General features: G+C 37.9%; 1 protein-coding gene across 1 annotated transcript; it reads right to left on the reverse strand.

Moving 5' to 3' along the window:
- Positions 1-3,556: 3,556 nt before the first annotated feature.
- LOC132694745 (C-type lectin domain family 2 member A-like) lies at positions 3,557-15,454 on the reverse strand. Its single transcript, XM_060658432.3, has 5 exons — positions 15,342-15,454; positions 14,521-14,664; positions 9,276-9,445; positions 6,426-6,529; positions 3,557-5,638 (listed from the first exon to the last, which is right to left on the reverse strand). Exons 1-5 carry the CDS (start codon positions 15,385-15,387, stop codon positions 5,515-5,517), a joined length of 588 nt encoding a protein of 195 aa, XP_060514415.1. The 5' UTR covers positions 15,388-15,454; the 3' UTR covers positions 3,557-5,514.
- Positions 15,455-17,810: the final 2,356 nt, after the last annotated feature.

Below are 17,810 nucleotides of genomic sequence, written 5' to 3' on the forward strand. Positions count from 1 at the left end.
TCTCAGTTTTTAAGAGTCTCTTATGCTTTGGCTCTCTCCCACTCTAACCTCTTTTTTTTTTTTTCCTTCCCCTCCCCCATGGGTTTCTGTTAAGTTTCTCAGGATCCACATAAGAGTGAAACCATATGGTATCTGTCTTTCTCTGTATGGCTTATTTCACTTAGCATCACACTCTCCAGTTCCATCCACGTTGCTACAAAAGGCCATATTTCATTTTTTCTCATTGCCACGTAGTATTCCATTGTGTATATAAACCACAATTTCTTTATCCATTCATCAGTTGATGGACATTTAGGCTCTTTCCACAATTTGGCTATTGTTGAGAGTGCTGCTATAAACATTGGGGTACAAGTGCCCCTATGCATCAGTACTCCTGTATCCCTTGGGTAAATTCCTAGCAGTGCTATTGCTGGGTCATAGGGTAGGTCTATTTTTAATTATTTGAGGAACCTCCACTTTGTAGATCTTTTTAAAATTGAGGGGCGCCTGGGTGGCTCAGTCGGTTAAGCATCCGACTTCGGCTCAGGTCACGATCTCACGGTATGTGAGTTCGAGCCCCGCGTCAGGCTCTGTGCTGACTGCTCAGAGCCTGGAGCCTGTTTCAGATTCTGTGTCTCCCTCTCTCTCTGACCCTCCCCCGTTCATGCTCTGTCTCTCTCTGTCTCGAAAATAAATAAACGTTAAAAAAAAATTAAAAAAAAATAATAAAATAAAATTGAAAGTCAAGGGGCGCCTGCGTGGCTGAGTCAGTTAAGCGTCCGACTTCGGCTCAAGTCATGATCTCACAACTCGTAAGTTCGAGCCCCGCGTTGGGCTCTGCGCTGACAGCTCGGAGCCTGGAACCTGCTTTGGATTCTGTGTCTCCCCCTCTTTTTGTCCCTCCCCTGTATGCATTCTGTCTTCCTCTCTCCCAAAAATAAATTAAAAATAAAAAATAAATAAAATTCAAAGCCAAGTTATCAATGCTCCTTGAAACTCAGATTTTGGTTTAAACTTTTAAGCATTAAAATAATTAAATATTAAAACATACAACAATTAGTCTACCTGGATGTTTAAAAAATTCCTATCCAAGGGGTATTCTCAAAATAATATATCTGATTAAGTTGTAAAATGTGTGTTTGCACATAAGGAAATATTAAACTGGTGAAATTTTGATATGAGAATTCTAAAACTACTGTGAATTTAATTAGCCATGTCTAAAAATCCTAATAGAAAGCAAAGCTTGTCTTATTATTTCCATTATATATCTACATATGTGTATATTTTAAGGGATTAGATCGCCTGAATCACAACTAAAGTTATTTTTAGATTACCCAGTTCTCCAATTTAATGTTCTTAATTATATAGTGATTCTAATTGTTGGGAAGGGAGTATATCAAATAATGTAAATTAGAAGATTCTCAGTGAAGGGAGGCTGGGTGGCTCAGTCGGTTAAGTGTCTGACTTTGGCTCAGGTCATGATCTCATGGTCCAGGAGTTGGAGACCCACGTCAGGCTCTGTGCTGACAGCTCAGAGCCTGGAACCTACTTCAGATTCTGTGTCTTTCTCTCTCTCTGCCCCTCCCCTGCTCACACTCTGTTTTTCTCTCTCAAAAATAAATAAACATTAAAACTTTTTTTTTTAAGAAGATTCTGAGTGAAAAATCCTTTAGGAATAAATTCATAATTTATGACACCTTAAAAGTTTTTATCCTTAAGCTTCAGACTTCTTTTGGAATTCATGTATGTTTCTGTGTATGTATGTGGCTTGGAGAAAATTATTGCTTCAGTAGGTAAAGACTTTGATGAGACCACCTTCAACTTCCCACTTATTTTCCTATTATAGTCTAGTGCCAAATCTGCCTCCCTTTCCCCAGAAAGGAAGAAGGGCTGAGATTCCTTTGCTCCTGAAATTTTACTATGTCATTTCCTGCTCCCATTGTTCCCCGGCCCTTTCTTCCCTTCTTTGACAAACTATATTATATGACAATTTTTCAACTCATCTGGTATGTTACCTCTAATAACAGAAAAAGACCTAACATTAAGGTGGTTAGAAGTGTGAAAAAGAGAAAACCAGTTGTACTGCACCCCGGCCCCTCTCAGCACGTTTCTCTCTAACACTGTGTTCACATAGGAAGGTGCACCTCAGTGGATGGCCCCCTTCGCGTTGATTTGCTGGGTAGCCAGGTCACCAAGGTGAACCTGTTGGAATAGCCTTGGCTAAGGAACTCTCCATACTACTCTTCTTCTCTACTCTTGAGGGTTCCCTTTCTGCCATTATTATTTTCCCACTGAACTTTTTTTAATTCCCAGAAACCAGTTTGATTATCCCCCCCCCCCAAAAAAAGACCAAAAAATGAGATTATTTTAATAGTTAAAATGCACATTGGATGATATGGCAACTCCAAAGTGGTAGGTCTGAGATACATATCAGATATGGCATTAGGCCAGATCAAACGCAGAACTCGCAAGAAGAAGAAAATCTTTCAATAAACCCTCAACAGTAAGCTGTTCATGAGTATTAAATTACTACTCTGAGAACATATCCCCGTAGATACTGTATAGCAACTGGATTAGTATTCCCATTTCCAAGTAAGCATTTTTCAAGTCAAATGAAGTATCATATATTCACTCTTACACAATGATAACGTTGTATTCCTAAATATCTTTTTTCTTCATTTATCCTCATTTGTCTTGAACACCCTGGCTTCTCCACTAATCACTGTATAAATTGCCATGTTACTTTCATACTTTTTAATACTTGTATGTGTATAAAAATATATACACTATTGATTATATATATACTATAAATATATACATACTAAAAATAAAAATATATACTTCGTGTGTATGTGTATATATATATATAACATATACATATATACTCCCACTTAAGTGCATATAGATAGTATACTTAAAAGTATAAAAAAATTTTCATCAAGTATAAACATATTTTAACTTTTACAAGTTGTCTTTCTGATGAACATAAGGGAAAGGAAGCAAAAATCATATAAAAACAGGGAGGGGGACAAAACATAAGAGACTCTTAAATATGGAGCACAAACAGAGGGTTACTGAGGGGGTGGCAGGAGAGGGAGGGGCTAAATGGCTAGGGGGCATTAAGAAATACACTCCTGAAATCATTGTTGCACTATATGCTAACTTGGATGTAAATTTAAAAAATAAATTAAATAAGATGGTAAAAAGAAAAAAAAAAGAACTTGTCTTTCTAGAATCTCAGGGATATGCACTTCGAAGCATAATTATTCTTTATTGTCTTGGAAGAAAGATGTACGAATATTTTTATTTTATTTACAAAACACCAAAACTTGAGGGGCCTGGGTGGCTCGTCGCTTAAGTCTCCAAGTCTTGATTTCGGCTCAGGTTGTGATCTCACGGTTTGTGAGTTCGAGCCCCATGCCAGGCTCTGTGCTGACAGTGCAGCACCTGCTTTGGATCCTCGGTCTCCCCCCCACCCCTCACTTACCCCCATTTACTCTCTCTCCAAGTAAATAAATAAACAAACTTAAAAAACCAAACCACCAAAACTCTCAACTTGTTTTCACAAGAACAGCTTTATTTCAGTATTAATTAGTAAACTTGAGGCAGACAACTTTAAAATCTGTATGCAATAGCATTGGATGCCATAAAAGCCATGAGTCATACAAAGGGATTCTTGACATTTTTGCTTTATTATATAGATACAATGATCCCCTCATTTTTAAAACTGTAACTTGAAAGGGCAAAGAAACATTTTACATTTCCCTATGTGATCTTGGACACTATCCAGTATTGGAAGTTTTGCAAGTCCAACCATCTTCAAATGTTTCGGCATCTCATCTTCTGAAAACTATGCACTTCTCTCATTTAATAGTTCTATAAATACATATGAACTAATTTATTTGTCTGAAATTATACTATTGTTCTATTAGTGCTCACAGATTCAGCTTTGTGACTAAGACTAAGCAATCTAGCTTTACAGCCTACCTAAAAAATAAAACAAAAATCAAGTAACAAGCATTTGTAAAAGAAAATTATTTTCTCATTAGGCAAGCAATGACTCTTTGCTACGAAGGGCTTTTCTACTTTCGTCAGGTCAACATATTCCCTCGGACCTCTGGGGGCTCTACTCGTGTCCATGTCGTGTATCCAGCCCAGACTTGCTCATGAGTTCCAGAACTGTGCATTCAACGGCTTGCTCAGAGCCTGGAGCCTGCTTCAGATTCTGTGTCTCCTTCTCTCTCTGCCCCTCCCCTGCTCACGCTTTGTCTCACTCTGTTTCTCAAAAATAAACAAATATTAAAAAAAAAATTAAAAAACAAACAATATTTCCCCTGTAATGATTTCACTGGGAGACTCCTTCTCGGCTTTGGGCACGCACTTCCTTCTGTTGCCGCTGAACCTTTCCATACAAGATATACATTTGTTTGTGCACTTCTTCTACTGTTTGATAATTAAACGTGAAAGGTTCATCTGTCCCATCTCTGATTTTCTGAAGAATAGGAGAGAGGGAAGTACAGGGAGGAAAAGGAAGTGAAAATGAGGGTGCGGAGAGGGGATGAAAACATGGAAACTTTGGCCTGGCTTGGAAAAGATACAAGAATGAGACCCCACTGCTCTTTTCCTAAGTTCTTACTTGTCCCGTTCTCCAGTCTGTGTTCTGTGACAACTGTTTTCATTTCTAGCAGTGAACATAAATTACGCACCCATAAGATGCAGATCACGGATTTCACTTTAATGCAAGGATCATTTTTAACAAACAGATCTGGTTAACCTTCAGTAAATGGGAAGATCATATTCTCTGAAAATTTACACATTCTGCCACAGAACCTGATTTGTCGTTTTCTCAACTAGAGGCTTGAGCAGCAGAGTTCAAATACCTCTTTCACCCATTTGTTCCCCAAATTTATACTATTGATATTGTCCATTGTACAATAGGTTCCTGGCATTCGGTACTAGACAGGTGCTAGTTCAGACTATTTACTCAAAATCCTGATGGTCTGAACATGATGGCCTGTGGGGTTGGCGCATGAAAGCGATTCGTTTAGCTAGTAACTCAACGCATTTCAACACGAGGCTTGTGTTTCCATAACGCTACATTCACGAGTGACTCTCATACATATTGCAAAACCGAAAGAACATCAACAACTAGTACCGATAATAAAAGTAAGGAGGCAGGGCAAAAATATTACAGTTCTTAGAAGAACAAGCCACTTTAAATGACATTAATCTGAATCCATAGGAGTAAATACCGTAAAATGTCATTTAAGTTTTTCATTCGTATTTAATGTATTACGTATCAGAAGTTTTATTCTGTGAGATTTGGGAACGGACGTTGGGGCATGTATTTCTTGAATCCTAAGACCCTAGAAGATTTATAAACATGGATTTAGAGATGTGGAGTAAAACACCAATGGAAATTTCTAAACATGAATCTCATGTACTTTCATATTAATATAATATGTTTCCTTCAAGAGGAATAAAAATTATCCCTTTTACACTATTTTACGTAAAATATCTTAGATCCATGATGTCTTAACTTCTGGGTATGCATGTGTCTGATTTGCTACAAATCCATTTTCTAACCAAGCGGGTACTGGAGCCTCTGATCCCTGTTTTGTGTAGATAGGCACATTCTCCAATTCCAATGACTTGAAACCTAAAACAAAACACAGAAGGGGGAAAAAACAAAGGCGACAGGATGAGTGAGTCCTGACTGGAGTGACTGCAGAAAAATTTTCCTCTGCTGGGAGCGTTTACTCTTACCCAACACGGTAGTGTTTGAAAATAACGCAAAGTGAACTCATATGCGTTGTTGGCCTTAAATGCGGCTTCAGAAACTCAAAAAAACCTGTAACCTATATGGTGAAGAAGTACAGGATTTACCGCTAAGTACGTATTAAATATGCGTTGTGAAATTCTAGAAGCATTCACATCTCTGAACATTGATGTCTCGCCCCCGTAAAGTGGAGATAAATATGCCTATTTCCCACGGCTGTTGTGGAAGTCAAATGATATGAAACATTGTTGGAATATTACAAGTATTAAATGCTTTGTACAATCGTTTTTTTAATGTTTATTTATTTTTGAGAGAGAGAGAGCGAGAGAGCACATGCAGGGTAGAGGCAGAGAGAGAGAGAGGGAGACGGACTCTGAAGCAGGCTCCGCACTGCCAGCTCAAAGCCCGATGTGGGTCTCGAACCCACAAACGGTCAGATCATGACCTGAGCCAAAGTCAGACGCTCAAGCAACAGAGCCACCCAGGCACCCCTTTACTCTATACAATAATTTATATTACCACTTTTTCTCTGGGCTCATTTTACTCTCCACCACAAAGGAAACTTCCAGGAGAATGGTGTGTATGGATTTTAGCTCAGATCTCTCTGTGGTGGTAAAGGGCTTAGAGCCCCAGCTTTCGGTGGATAAATTACAGACCCAGGACTTACCAACCACTGTATATGGTTCCATCTATCCACTTCCAGCTCTGTCCTGCTTCTCGACTCAGTCCAATCCAATATTGAGAGTGGTCAGAATATCGCTTCAGGAAATCCTTTAAGAAAGTATATTAGGATGAATAGCAAATGCTTCGTTCGGTTGGATTTTCTTTTGTCTCGTTATACTTTTTGGAGAAACACAGACTTTCATATTTGGAAGGCGGCAGTGTCCTTATCTGGTTCACAGGTTAGTTCATGGGTTCAGTTACTTCTGTAACAACTACCCTAGTAAATTGCATTGGGTAGCTTTCTTCCTATTCTATTTCCTTTTTTAAGAAGTGTTTGTTTATTTTGAGAGAGAGAGAGAGAGAGAAAGAGAGCAGGGGAGGGGCAGAGAGAGAGGGAGATAGAGAATCCCAAGCAGGCTCCGCATTGCCATCACAGAGCCCGACGCAGGGCTCAAACTCATGAACCATGAGATCATGACCTGAACCGAAATTAAGAGTCGGATGCTTAACCAACTGAGCCACCCAGGTGCCCCTCTTTTTCATTTCTAAAAGAATTGTTGGAAGACAGACATGATCTGTTCTGTGATGGCTTGGTCAAATTTGCCAGTAAATCTTAGGTTTGGTGCCTTTTGGAACAGGACAATCTTAGCAGTAAAATATGTTGAACAATTGGTTCATTCTGGTTTTATATATCTTTGTAATTCATTCTGATACATTATATTTTCTGATATTATTACCAATAGCCTAGCTTTTACGTTTTGTTTGGATTTGGTTAGTAATTGCTTTGCATATATTTCCTTTCATTTTTCTGTCTAACTTTTATGTGTGTGTTCACACGTGTGTGTATGCGTATGCACTTAAGTATGTCTCCGTAAGTAGCACGTTACCGGACTTTATTGCTTTTTTTTTTTTTTTAAACCATCTGATAATTTTTTTTCATTTAAGAAACTAAAAGCATTTAAAAATCATTTTATCACGATTGCTGTTGTATTTGGATTTGTCAGTGTCGTGTTTGTTGACTACTAGTTTTTTTCCCCTTATTTTAGCTTTTTGTGAATTCTGTTGGGTTGATACTTTCTCTATGTCTTTAATTTATTTGAACGCTTTAGTTTGTTTGAACACTTTTTACCCTTTGATGCTTACAATTCAATTTTTTAAAAATATGTCTGTCCATACATATCCAAATTTCGGTTGTCTACACAACTGTTTAAATAATTATTTAGACAATTATCCATTTCTTCAAAGTTTTCAAATTCATTAGCATAAAATTATTTGTAAGATTTTATGCTTTTAAATCTCTACTGTTTAGGGGCACCTGGGTGGTTCAGTCGGTTAAGCACCCGACTTTGGGTTAGGTCATGGTCTCCATGAGTTCGAGCCCCACGTCGCGCTCTGTGCCGACAGCTCAGAGCCTGGAGCCTGCTTCAGATTCTGTGTCTCCCTCTCTCTCTGACCCTCCCCCGTTCATGCTCTGTCTCTCTCTGTCTCAAAAATAAAAATAAACATTTAAAAATTTTTTAAAAAATCTCTACTGTTTATAATTTTTAAAATTAAAATTTTTAAAATTAAAAAGTTTAAAATTTTTAAAATTAAAAAAAATCTCTACTGTTTATAATCTCTACTGTTTATAATCAGGTGCATAAATCTGTTTTCTTTTTCTGTGATCAATTCTATCTATGTACAGAAGCAGCATTGCTTTTGTATATCCTCATTATTTTGTTGAACTCTTGTTTGTTTATTGCAAAAATTATTTCAGTGACTGTGCTTTTCAGTCAAAGTATTTCCTTTGTTTTGTTTCCGTATTCATCTGATACTTCCTGTTTTTTCACTGCTTTAGTTTCTTGGTTTATTATTCTATAGAATGGAATGTATGACTTCATTTCTACTTTTCAGCCATCTGAATGTACTTATCCAAAAATCCTTGTCAGAACGAGCTACAAAATTAGTTCAAATTTAGGACAATCCCTCTTCTGTCCTTTCCTGGTAGAGTAAGGGTTCCATAAATGTTAAATACATCCCTGTGCTCCTTGAGGTCTTAACTGTTTTGTCTCTTGCCACCTCTATTGTTCTCTATCTCTATTATTCCTGGTTGGGGGAAGTTTGTACTGTGTGCTTTTAAGTTTTTCCATTAACCCTTTTCTATGCCTTGAACCTACCAGACCTTCTTGGTTATGCTTGACTCCTTTATTAATCCTTTCCAGTATCTCTGACACCTGGTTTGCCATGAATTTCTGCTTATTATTATTTTTTGAATATAGTTCCACAAAAAGCAACTTTAATTTGGTGTAAAACAGGTAGGCAATAACAGTTCATTACTGAGGGCTTTATTATGGCTTCATGGGTCTGAGCTTCGTGGGAAGTGGTTTTGGACTTTCCCTGGATTTTGCTGCTGTATTTCACTCAAAAATATAGAGCTAGCTAATTATGCAGTTGCATTTTTTTGAAGAATAGTCGGATCTTTCTGGTGGGAGATATACCACTCTAACCCTGCTTTTAGAGTCTAGGCAGGAATATATAAGCTGCTCTATATTAAGCATAGGGAAAAATGCTTAGTATGTAACTTATTTCTAAATCCTTCTACTCCCAGTTGGAAAAGTCAGGTGGGGAAAGTCATGTCCTAAATGTTGTCTAATAATTTTTACTCTAAGGGTTGATCTGACCTGACCTGGGAGGTGAGTGTGGTCTGACGTGAGCTCTTTCTTTGATTAAGCTGATGTGGAAAAAAAAAGGGGGGGGGGTTTCTTCTATGATGGATGAGAGGGTCTTTTTTGGACCATTTCCATTTCCAGTGTGCATCCTCCGTATCAGCTATAACCCCCAAGAACATAATCATAATTTAAAAGAATTGCCTTACCAGTTCTTTAGTGGTGTTGAAGACAGCAAGAGTGGCTGCATGAGAGGCACAGAAGTTCTGGCTTGCTGTCCAGGTTCTTGTACTTTCGGAGAAATAGAAGCACTTTCCTAGGTAACCAATCCAGCCATCCAAGCATGACACGCGTTCAGCGGAAGATTTGTGTTTTTCAACTGAAAACAATTTCCTGATATATTAACTACCGAGGCGGAGGCACGCCCTGAATGTTCTGCTCTGAGACACATTAGAATTTGATGTAAAACGATTATCTTATCCCTAGATATGAAATTCACCAGATTAGTTTTTGGCCCTTCAGTCTGAAGTTTCGGGATTTCCTTAGTCATTCTTCGTTTTTCTCCAAATGAGGACAGATCGTAAATTCTCGTATTTATTTTCTTGCTAAGTTGAAAGAAATCCATGGCAGACGCCACTCGTGTAGATGCTGGCATTGCTCGGATTCAAGACTCCCTGCTCTTCTCCGGTGACACACTCCTCCTAGGTGAGCACACTCATTCTCATGACGCTGTCATGCTTATACTGATAATTATTGAATTGATGTGCCCAACCCAGGCCTCTCGTCAGAGATCTCCTATATACAATTGCCTAATGGACACTCATCCAGTCAATAAAATGAAAATATTTGTGACTGTACCCTATGTTAAGCATCGTTGTGTGTATTTATTACAGACATGGTCCCTGCCATCATTGTGCTGAGAGCCTAGTGGGGCAGATAGAGAGTGAGCAAGTAATTAACAAATTTCAAGGAGTGATACAAAAGGGATAGCCACAGGTACTAAGAGAACAAGAGTTGAGGGGAGTTGGTCCCGCTCAGGGGTGGGGGTTGGAGTCGACATTTCAGGTGACACTTCAAGGATGCAGAGAGCTAGCTCACTAGACTAAGGATGAGGAGAGCACGTTCTCAGCAAAGAGGAAGTGAGCGTGTAAAGGTCCTCGAGGGTAAAGGTCCTTTTCACTTGAGAAAGGGAAATCAGCATGAGTGGACCATAACCAAGGCCAGAAATTCGAACAGGAGCTAGGTGTTGCTTATACACGTGGTTAAGGTTTTACACCTTACACTAAAAGGATTGTCTCAAAATTAGAGATAGGTGATGATGTATGGACTGGATTGATGGCCTGTTGATTCATTAAAATTCTTGTTAGAAGAAAAATAGATTTGGGGAAAAGACAAGTGTTCAAGAGACTTAAATACAGAGAACAAACTGAGGGCTGATGGGGGGGGAGGTGCGGGGGAGAGGGGAAAATGGGTGATGGGCATTGAGGAGGGCACTTGTGGGGGTGGGCACTGGGTGTTGTATGTAAGCTATGAATCATGGGAATCTACTCCCAAAGTCAAGAGCACACTGTATACACCGTATGTTAGCTAACTTGACAACAAATTATGTATTAAAAAATAATAAAAAAATAAAATGCACAAAATAACTAAGTGGGAGATACTTGTTCCGGTTCTGCATATGCTTCTATGATGCTTAAGTTATGTTTCAAGTCTAACTTTTTCTTTGAACTTTAATGAAAAGTGCATCAGAATTTGATTTCTGTTTACATCTGCAGCTTTATTTCATCTGATTTTTCTGTAGGCCCTTTGTTTCTGTCTCCATTTTCTTGTTTACCAAACTTCTCCTAGTCCCTTATACATATCATGTTACTTTAGGAAATATCTGGGCCTTTGCTCACGCTGCTCTGTGTTCCTCAATGCCATACCCCCACCTTAACTTGCAATAAAACAATTTCATCCTGTCCAACTTGTATTTAAATGATCTATTATGTTACAGCACAATTTCCTCTATGAATTTCCTCCACTCCATCCCATTGGAATTGATCATACTCTACTTTCCATGCTCTTGGCTTCTAATAGACTACCAGATTTAATACATTATAGCTATGACATTATATATATAGCTATAGCTATATTCATATATACATTATTATATATATTATATATATATTATATATATATATATATATATATATATATATATATATATATAATTTTTGCCTCTTCTCTCTCTATCTCATCTATCTCTATCTCTCTATTCCTCTCTATAGGTAAATCGTTATACCTGGTGATTATGTCATGTCTGATTGCTGCATAAATCAACAGAATATATAGCAGTCATACCCATCCAAGAAAAATCTATATAACTGTTCTCAAGTATACCTAAGTGAAGGAACAATTTTTATTCTAGACCTGATTAGACCTTTGCCTATTTTAACCTAAGTATTCATATCTATTAAGTAAGAAAAGCTCGTTTTTACATCAACGCACAAACTGCATCATCTGATCTGGGTCACAGGAATTTAGCATCCTAGGTTGTGTTAAATAACCTTTACTTTTGCTTGATAGCTTTAGGAAATCAGTGAGTTTTAGCATCACAAGCAGCACTAAAAACTATTGAATCCAGTCCTTTGCTGTATAAATAGGGACACTGAGATGCTAGACGCTGGATGACTTATAACCAAAGATAAAACTGGGAGATGGAATTCTGGTCCCACAGTTCAATATCACTACAAGATAAAGCATATTAACCTTTATAAACTGTCTATAGCGTTGTATGACCCAGTTTATAAAATATTCTCTTGAACATGGCTTGAATCAGAGAACACAAATGAGGATCCTTAGGAAGTCCACTGAATAAATTCCACTGAGAGAAAACTAGGAGCATCTGTGAGCATGGCCTGTACTGACTGCAGTAGGCGGCCTGGAAGAAACCCTACGTTTCTAAGAACAGGTTGCACATATTTCAGCTCCTTTAACAAATAAGTGGGTATTTATTTTATATAAACCATAGGAAATAAGCTCACTTAGAAAGAGACAACATTAGGGGCACCTGGGTGGCTCAGCCAGTTAAGTGTCTGACTTCGGTTCAGGTCATGATCTCACAGTCCACGAGTTCGAGCCCCGCATCGGGCTCTGTGCTGACAGCTCAGAGCCTGGAGCCTGTTTCGGATTCTATGTCTCCCTCTCTCTCTCTGCCCCCTCCCCTGCTCGCCCTCTGTGTCTCTCTCCCTCTCAAAAGTAAAAATAAAGATTAAAAAAAAATTAACAAAAAAGAGAGAGACAGCATTGTAGATATTGTAAGAATGATGAACAAAATGCAGAAGACTTGGATTCAGGTTGTAACTTGGGTCTACTCAACGGTCTTTAGACAGCTGCTATCTCTGACATTCAAAGTCCTTGTGTATAGCAAAAGAAAATAAGAACACTAATACTTTACTACTGCTCTGGGTCACTAGAAAATGCAAGTAAAATGTTGTGTATTAAAATATTTTATAAAGCATAAAACACTTCACAAATATGTATTTTGTTTTATCAAAAATCTTTCTCCTTCTCCTCCTCTCCCTCCAACTTCTCTCCTCCTCCTCCTCCTTCCTCTTATTTTTATTATTTTGTCCAGAGAAGTTATATGACTGCAATTACAGTGTAATTTAAGCTGAGTAAAAATATCAATAATGTTTATTTCCTTAACTTGACCAATAGATATCATTTATGCTTTTACTTGGGCAACAGTCTCCTTAGTTTGTAGTTAGGTATAAATTATAACTTTAGACCATGCCTCAAAGAGGAGTAGTTTGGTGCTAACATTTTTACTGTAAATATTTAAGCCCATTTCCCTAATAGGATGTCATAGTCTTTTTGGCAAAGCTGTTTACTCACCTGGACTTCATTACCTATCTCCTCCTCATGGAACTCATCATTATTATTATTTGACTCATGACTTTGCTTTGTTGAATAAGTTCCATGAGGGCAGGAATCGTATCTGTCTTGTTTGTTGTCAACACACAGCCTACTGCCGAGTTGATATAATGATTTCTTTCTCCATCTCCTTATCTAATTATCTATTTATATACATACAGGGTATTCACATGTGTATATATTTTCTATCTATACATGTATAGAAATATATACACGTATATATGTACATATATACATGTATAATACATATATTCATGTGTAAATCATATACATGTGTATACATGTGTATACATATAAATATACATGTGTATAGAAATATATACACGTATATATGTACATATATACATGTATAATACATATATTCATGTGTAAATCATATACATGTGTATACATGTATATACATATACATATACATGTGTATAGAAATATAAACACGTATATATGTACATATATACATGTATAATACATATATTCATGTGTAAATCATATACATGTGTATACATGTATATACATATACATATACATGTGTATAGAAATATAAACACGTATATATGTACATATATACATGTATAATACATATATTCATGTGTAAATCATATACATGTGTATACATGTATATACATATACATATACATGTGTATAGAAATATAAACACGTATATATGTACATATATACATGTATAATACATATATTCATGTGTAAACCATATACACATGAATATATGCCCACCAAATGCATATATACTTATGCATATATTTTGAAACATCTCATTAAAATTGTTTCAAGTTATTTTCAGAAAATATGTACATAGTTTGCTATCATGAGAGGGTGATATACCATTCTAAACTTCCTTTTAGAATCTAAGAGTAATTGATATTTTGTGTACAAAATACGGTCACTAGGTTAGTAACAATTTCTTCTTGTCCAATTCTCTGTAGCCCATATGTATAGCTGTGAATTATAATTGGAGTTTGGTAATCTGACCCCGTCATTGGAAGCTGCAAAACCAGACACAGATCAAATGTTTTGCACCTTAAACTCAATTTCCATTCTTATCAACATAGTCATTAACTAGAAGCAGTTTAGAAAAAAAATACTAATATATATGTAAAAGTATATGGTTTAGGGCAAGGTAGTCCCCAACTAGATAATATTCCATAAATTGCTACCAGTCCACAGGGAGTAAGGACCTGGTGATTCACTGTTAACTATGCTACAAATATACTGTGCAGTTATTTTTATATTTCTTCATAATGAGACTTTTTTGATGAAGGATGCAGTATGGAGATGTACTATTTTACCATGAGCCCCTTACCTTGTAAGGACTATAAGTCACACCAGTTTAGAAGAAAGTTTCATTTGTGTTACTGTTATCTTCACAGTATGAAATATAGCTATTATCCTCATTTTATAGAAGAAGAAACATATGTCCATTCCATGCACAAAGATGTTCAAGAATTACCCTTAAAACACACATACGGTGAAATATTTTATAGTAGAGTTAACATGAGCATATTAGGGAAGTGGCCAACTCACCTGCTAAAATTGTGGCCAGGGTAGTTATCAAAATCATCAGAAAGAACATGACAATGGTGATAACTTTACAGATACAAAGCCTCTCTTTATTCCTTTTTGAGGGTCCTTGTGGTTTGTTGGTAAGGTTGAAAGTGATAATGTCTCCTATTAAAAAAATCAATCAGTTTTTCATTATTAACTCGAGTTTGGAATGGTAGAAGAACAAGATCCGTATATGCAAACTGGTCATATTTATCTGCTCTCAGTGATCAATGGAAAATTAAAATATACCATTTACAGTACTGCATAAAATATTGAATACTTATGGATAAATCTGACAAGAGACATGCAAAACTTGTACACTGAAGACGACAAAACATTGCTGAAATAAATTACAGACATGAATAAATGGAGAAAGATACTGTTTTTGTGAGTCAGAGGACTTCACTTTGTGAAGTTGTCAGTTTCACTCAAATGAATGTATAGCTTCATCACAATCCCAAACAAAATTCTCAGCCGGCATTTTTTTTTTTTTTTTTTGGAGGGGGGGTGGAAATTGGCAAGCTGTTTCTAAGCATTTCAATGTATGTCAATTTTATCTAATGATGCTGTTAAAAATAGTACAGAAATTCGTTATCTTTTATCCACACAGTGTGGATCTGGTTATAAGATACTTTGGATCGATAGCTGAAAATAATATGCCACGGCTAGAAGAAATGAGCAGGGAGATACCAACTCTCTGAGGAGAGTTAGGACTCAGAATCGATAGCAGGTGCCCACCAAATGTAAATTTGTTTACTGCACACATAGCACCTAGAGCCTGTCACGCATGCGTTTCTTACCCTTAGACTGGTAATCTGAATTCCCCAGCGATAGTCCATCGTCCATGTTTCTTTTTCAGCAAAGGAACGATACAGATTGGTCGTAGGGAATGCCCAGGATTCCAGATCTCCGCCCGCCGGTTGGATTTAGTGTCAGCAATACGAAGACAAGCTAAAATGAGAACGTAAAGTTAAGGCAAACTAAAATGAGAATTCCACATGAATATCAAAATTATGACAAACTGCCTCGGAAGTCTGAGCAATCATGCGACTCCCGTCCTTTTGCTACATTGCCATCCAGAAATCATTCAGCTTCCCTGTGGTTTGAGGAGCCACTGGAGGTGGTGGGGGCCTCCGGAATGATTCTTTTGACTGTGGGGTTCAGTGGAAAGGAAGTGAGGTCCAGTAGTTTATGAGGCCGACAGATAGAGTTTTCACACCGTCACCTTGACCTACCAAAATTTTTAGTTAATTCTGACCATGATGGATCCAAGCCACAGACCAATTCTAAAGAAGTCCAGCGTGAAATAGCAATTTACACTACAGTGAAAAGAACATCGCATCACTTTACTCTAATAATAATAATAGAAACAATCATACCTCAGGTGTATTGTGTGTTCACTTTATGGTAGCCCTGGTTCTGAGCTTTTCGGTTTTAGGACTTAATGTATACTCACAATGAAATGAAACAGGAGCTTATTATTATCATTACTTTACAGAGGAAGTAACCTCCTGAAAGTAACGGAGAGGTAAAAAGGGTTCTTGAAGTAATATAGCCAGTATGTGGCCAAACTTATATATTCGTTGGCTCTGATCACTGAACGACTCTGCTCTACTGTACTGCTTCTGTCTGTTCTGGTCCTTTCTGTGAGCGTTCTCATATGCTGAACTTCTATTTCCAGATGTAGAAAGCAGACCTCCCATTCAGCAGCAGCATTTCATTTTTTTTTTTTTTTAAGTTTATTTATTTTTGAGAGAGACAGAGACAGAATGCGAGTGGGTTAGGGGCAGAGAGAGAGGGAGACCCAGAATCCGAAGCAGGCTCCAGGCTCTGAGCGGTCAGCACAGAGTCTGACGCGGGGCTCGAACCCAACCCACGAGCTGTGAGATCATGACCTGAGCCGAAGTCAGACGCTTAACTGACTGAGCCACCCAGGTGCCCCAACAACAGCATTTCGAAGTCCCCTCCTTGGGAGACAAACGGAAAGTAATGGGTTGACAGTTTTTAAAGCTGGATTATAAGGAACAGAGTTCTCTCTAATTTTGCATATTGATGTTTTTAATATATGATTATTAATTCATATCCCCAAATAAAACGTTTATTTCAGGAGCCATGGCTATGTGTTAGAAAGAGAGAGAGAGACAGAGAGAGAGAGTGAGAGAATGGGGAAATCTATGGCTAGTTAATTTTTCAAGCCTTTATCCGAAGCAAAGATTATCCCAACACTCTACGTGCTACTTAAAAAGCATACATTTTCCCTGCGTACCGATTAGCTCTTGCCGTATTCAGGCTATTTTACAAAGCACGCCCCAAACCCTGGCTCACTCGCTAGCCTGTGCTGCGTTGGCCGAGTTGTCTGCGTTGTCCGGTCAAGGCTGATTGCGGCTGTGACCCTGCCTCAAGCCGTGAGTCTGGTGTGCTGGTTTCTTGGCTACCCCGGGGTCCAGGCGGAAAAGTCAGCCGCTACTCCAGAAGCTCTTCGCACAGAGATGTCAGAGGTACAAGAGGGTAAGCTCATCAATTCCGCTTATTTCAAGTCACTATTAACATCTCATTGGCTGAAGGTTATCTCCTGGTTGACCTCAAAGGCAAGGAATGGGGAAGTGCACTTCACTACCCTTAAGAGGAATTGCAAAGCTGTATGGGTACAAGGAGTGAACTAGGGCCACAACCTAACTTGCTGGAGCACTTCTTGAACCTCCTGGTCACATTTTGCCTTTTTTTTTTTTGGAATCAGTCTCTTAGGTCTTTTTTGTTTTGTTTTTAATGTTTGGTTATTTTTGAGGGAGAAAGAGAGAGACAGAGCCCGAGTCGGGGAGGGGCAGAGAGAGAGAGGGAGACACAGAATCCGAAGCAGGCTCCAGGCTCCGAGCTGTCAGCACAGAGCCCGATGCGGGGCTGGAACTCTCCAACCGTGTGAACCTGAGCTGAACTCTGATGCTTAACTGAGGGAGCCATCCAGGTGCCCTGATTTTGTTTTGGTTTTCAGTGAAGAACTTTACCTAAGAGTGCTGCTTTCTGCCTCTGATTTTCCCTTATGGGAGATAGCATCTTTATACTAAGTAGTAAGATTAATCTTTTTTTCAAAATTGTTCCATGTAAACTTTTCATATTTTTTCTGTTTATTATCACGTTCCTTTGTCCTTCACTCCTCTATATGTCCATTTCCTGCTGGCTCTGTTATGTTTTCAAAAATAAATGTTGCAGATCCAGTAATCTAACTCTGCAAGGACAAAGTTGTATAGCAATGCAAAATTAATCCATATAAG

Source organism: Panthera onca, chromosome B4, assembly GCF_046562875.1.
Source record: "Panthera onca isolate mPanOnc1 chromosome B4, mPanOnc1 haplotype 2, whole genome shotgun sequence".
NCBI classification, from domain to species: domain Eukaryota; kingdom Metazoa; phylum Chordata; class Mammalia; order Carnivora; family Felidae; genus Panthera; species Panthera onca.

Bases quoted from the DNA above. Each gene is read 5' to 3' on its own strand.
- LOC132694745 (XM_060658432.3), bottom strand. From the start codon at position 15,387: ATGGACGATGGACTATCGCTGGGGAATTCAGATTACCAGTCTAAGG. The intron at 9,446-14,520 runs GTGAGTTGGCCA...AATTGTTTTCAG, and splicing joins CCTGGCCACAATTTTAGCAG to TTGAAAAACACAAATCTTCC. The intron at 5,639-6,425 runs GTAAGTCCTGGG...GTTTTGTTTTAG, and splicing joins GGAACCATATACAGTGGTTG to GTTTCAAGTCATTGGAATTG.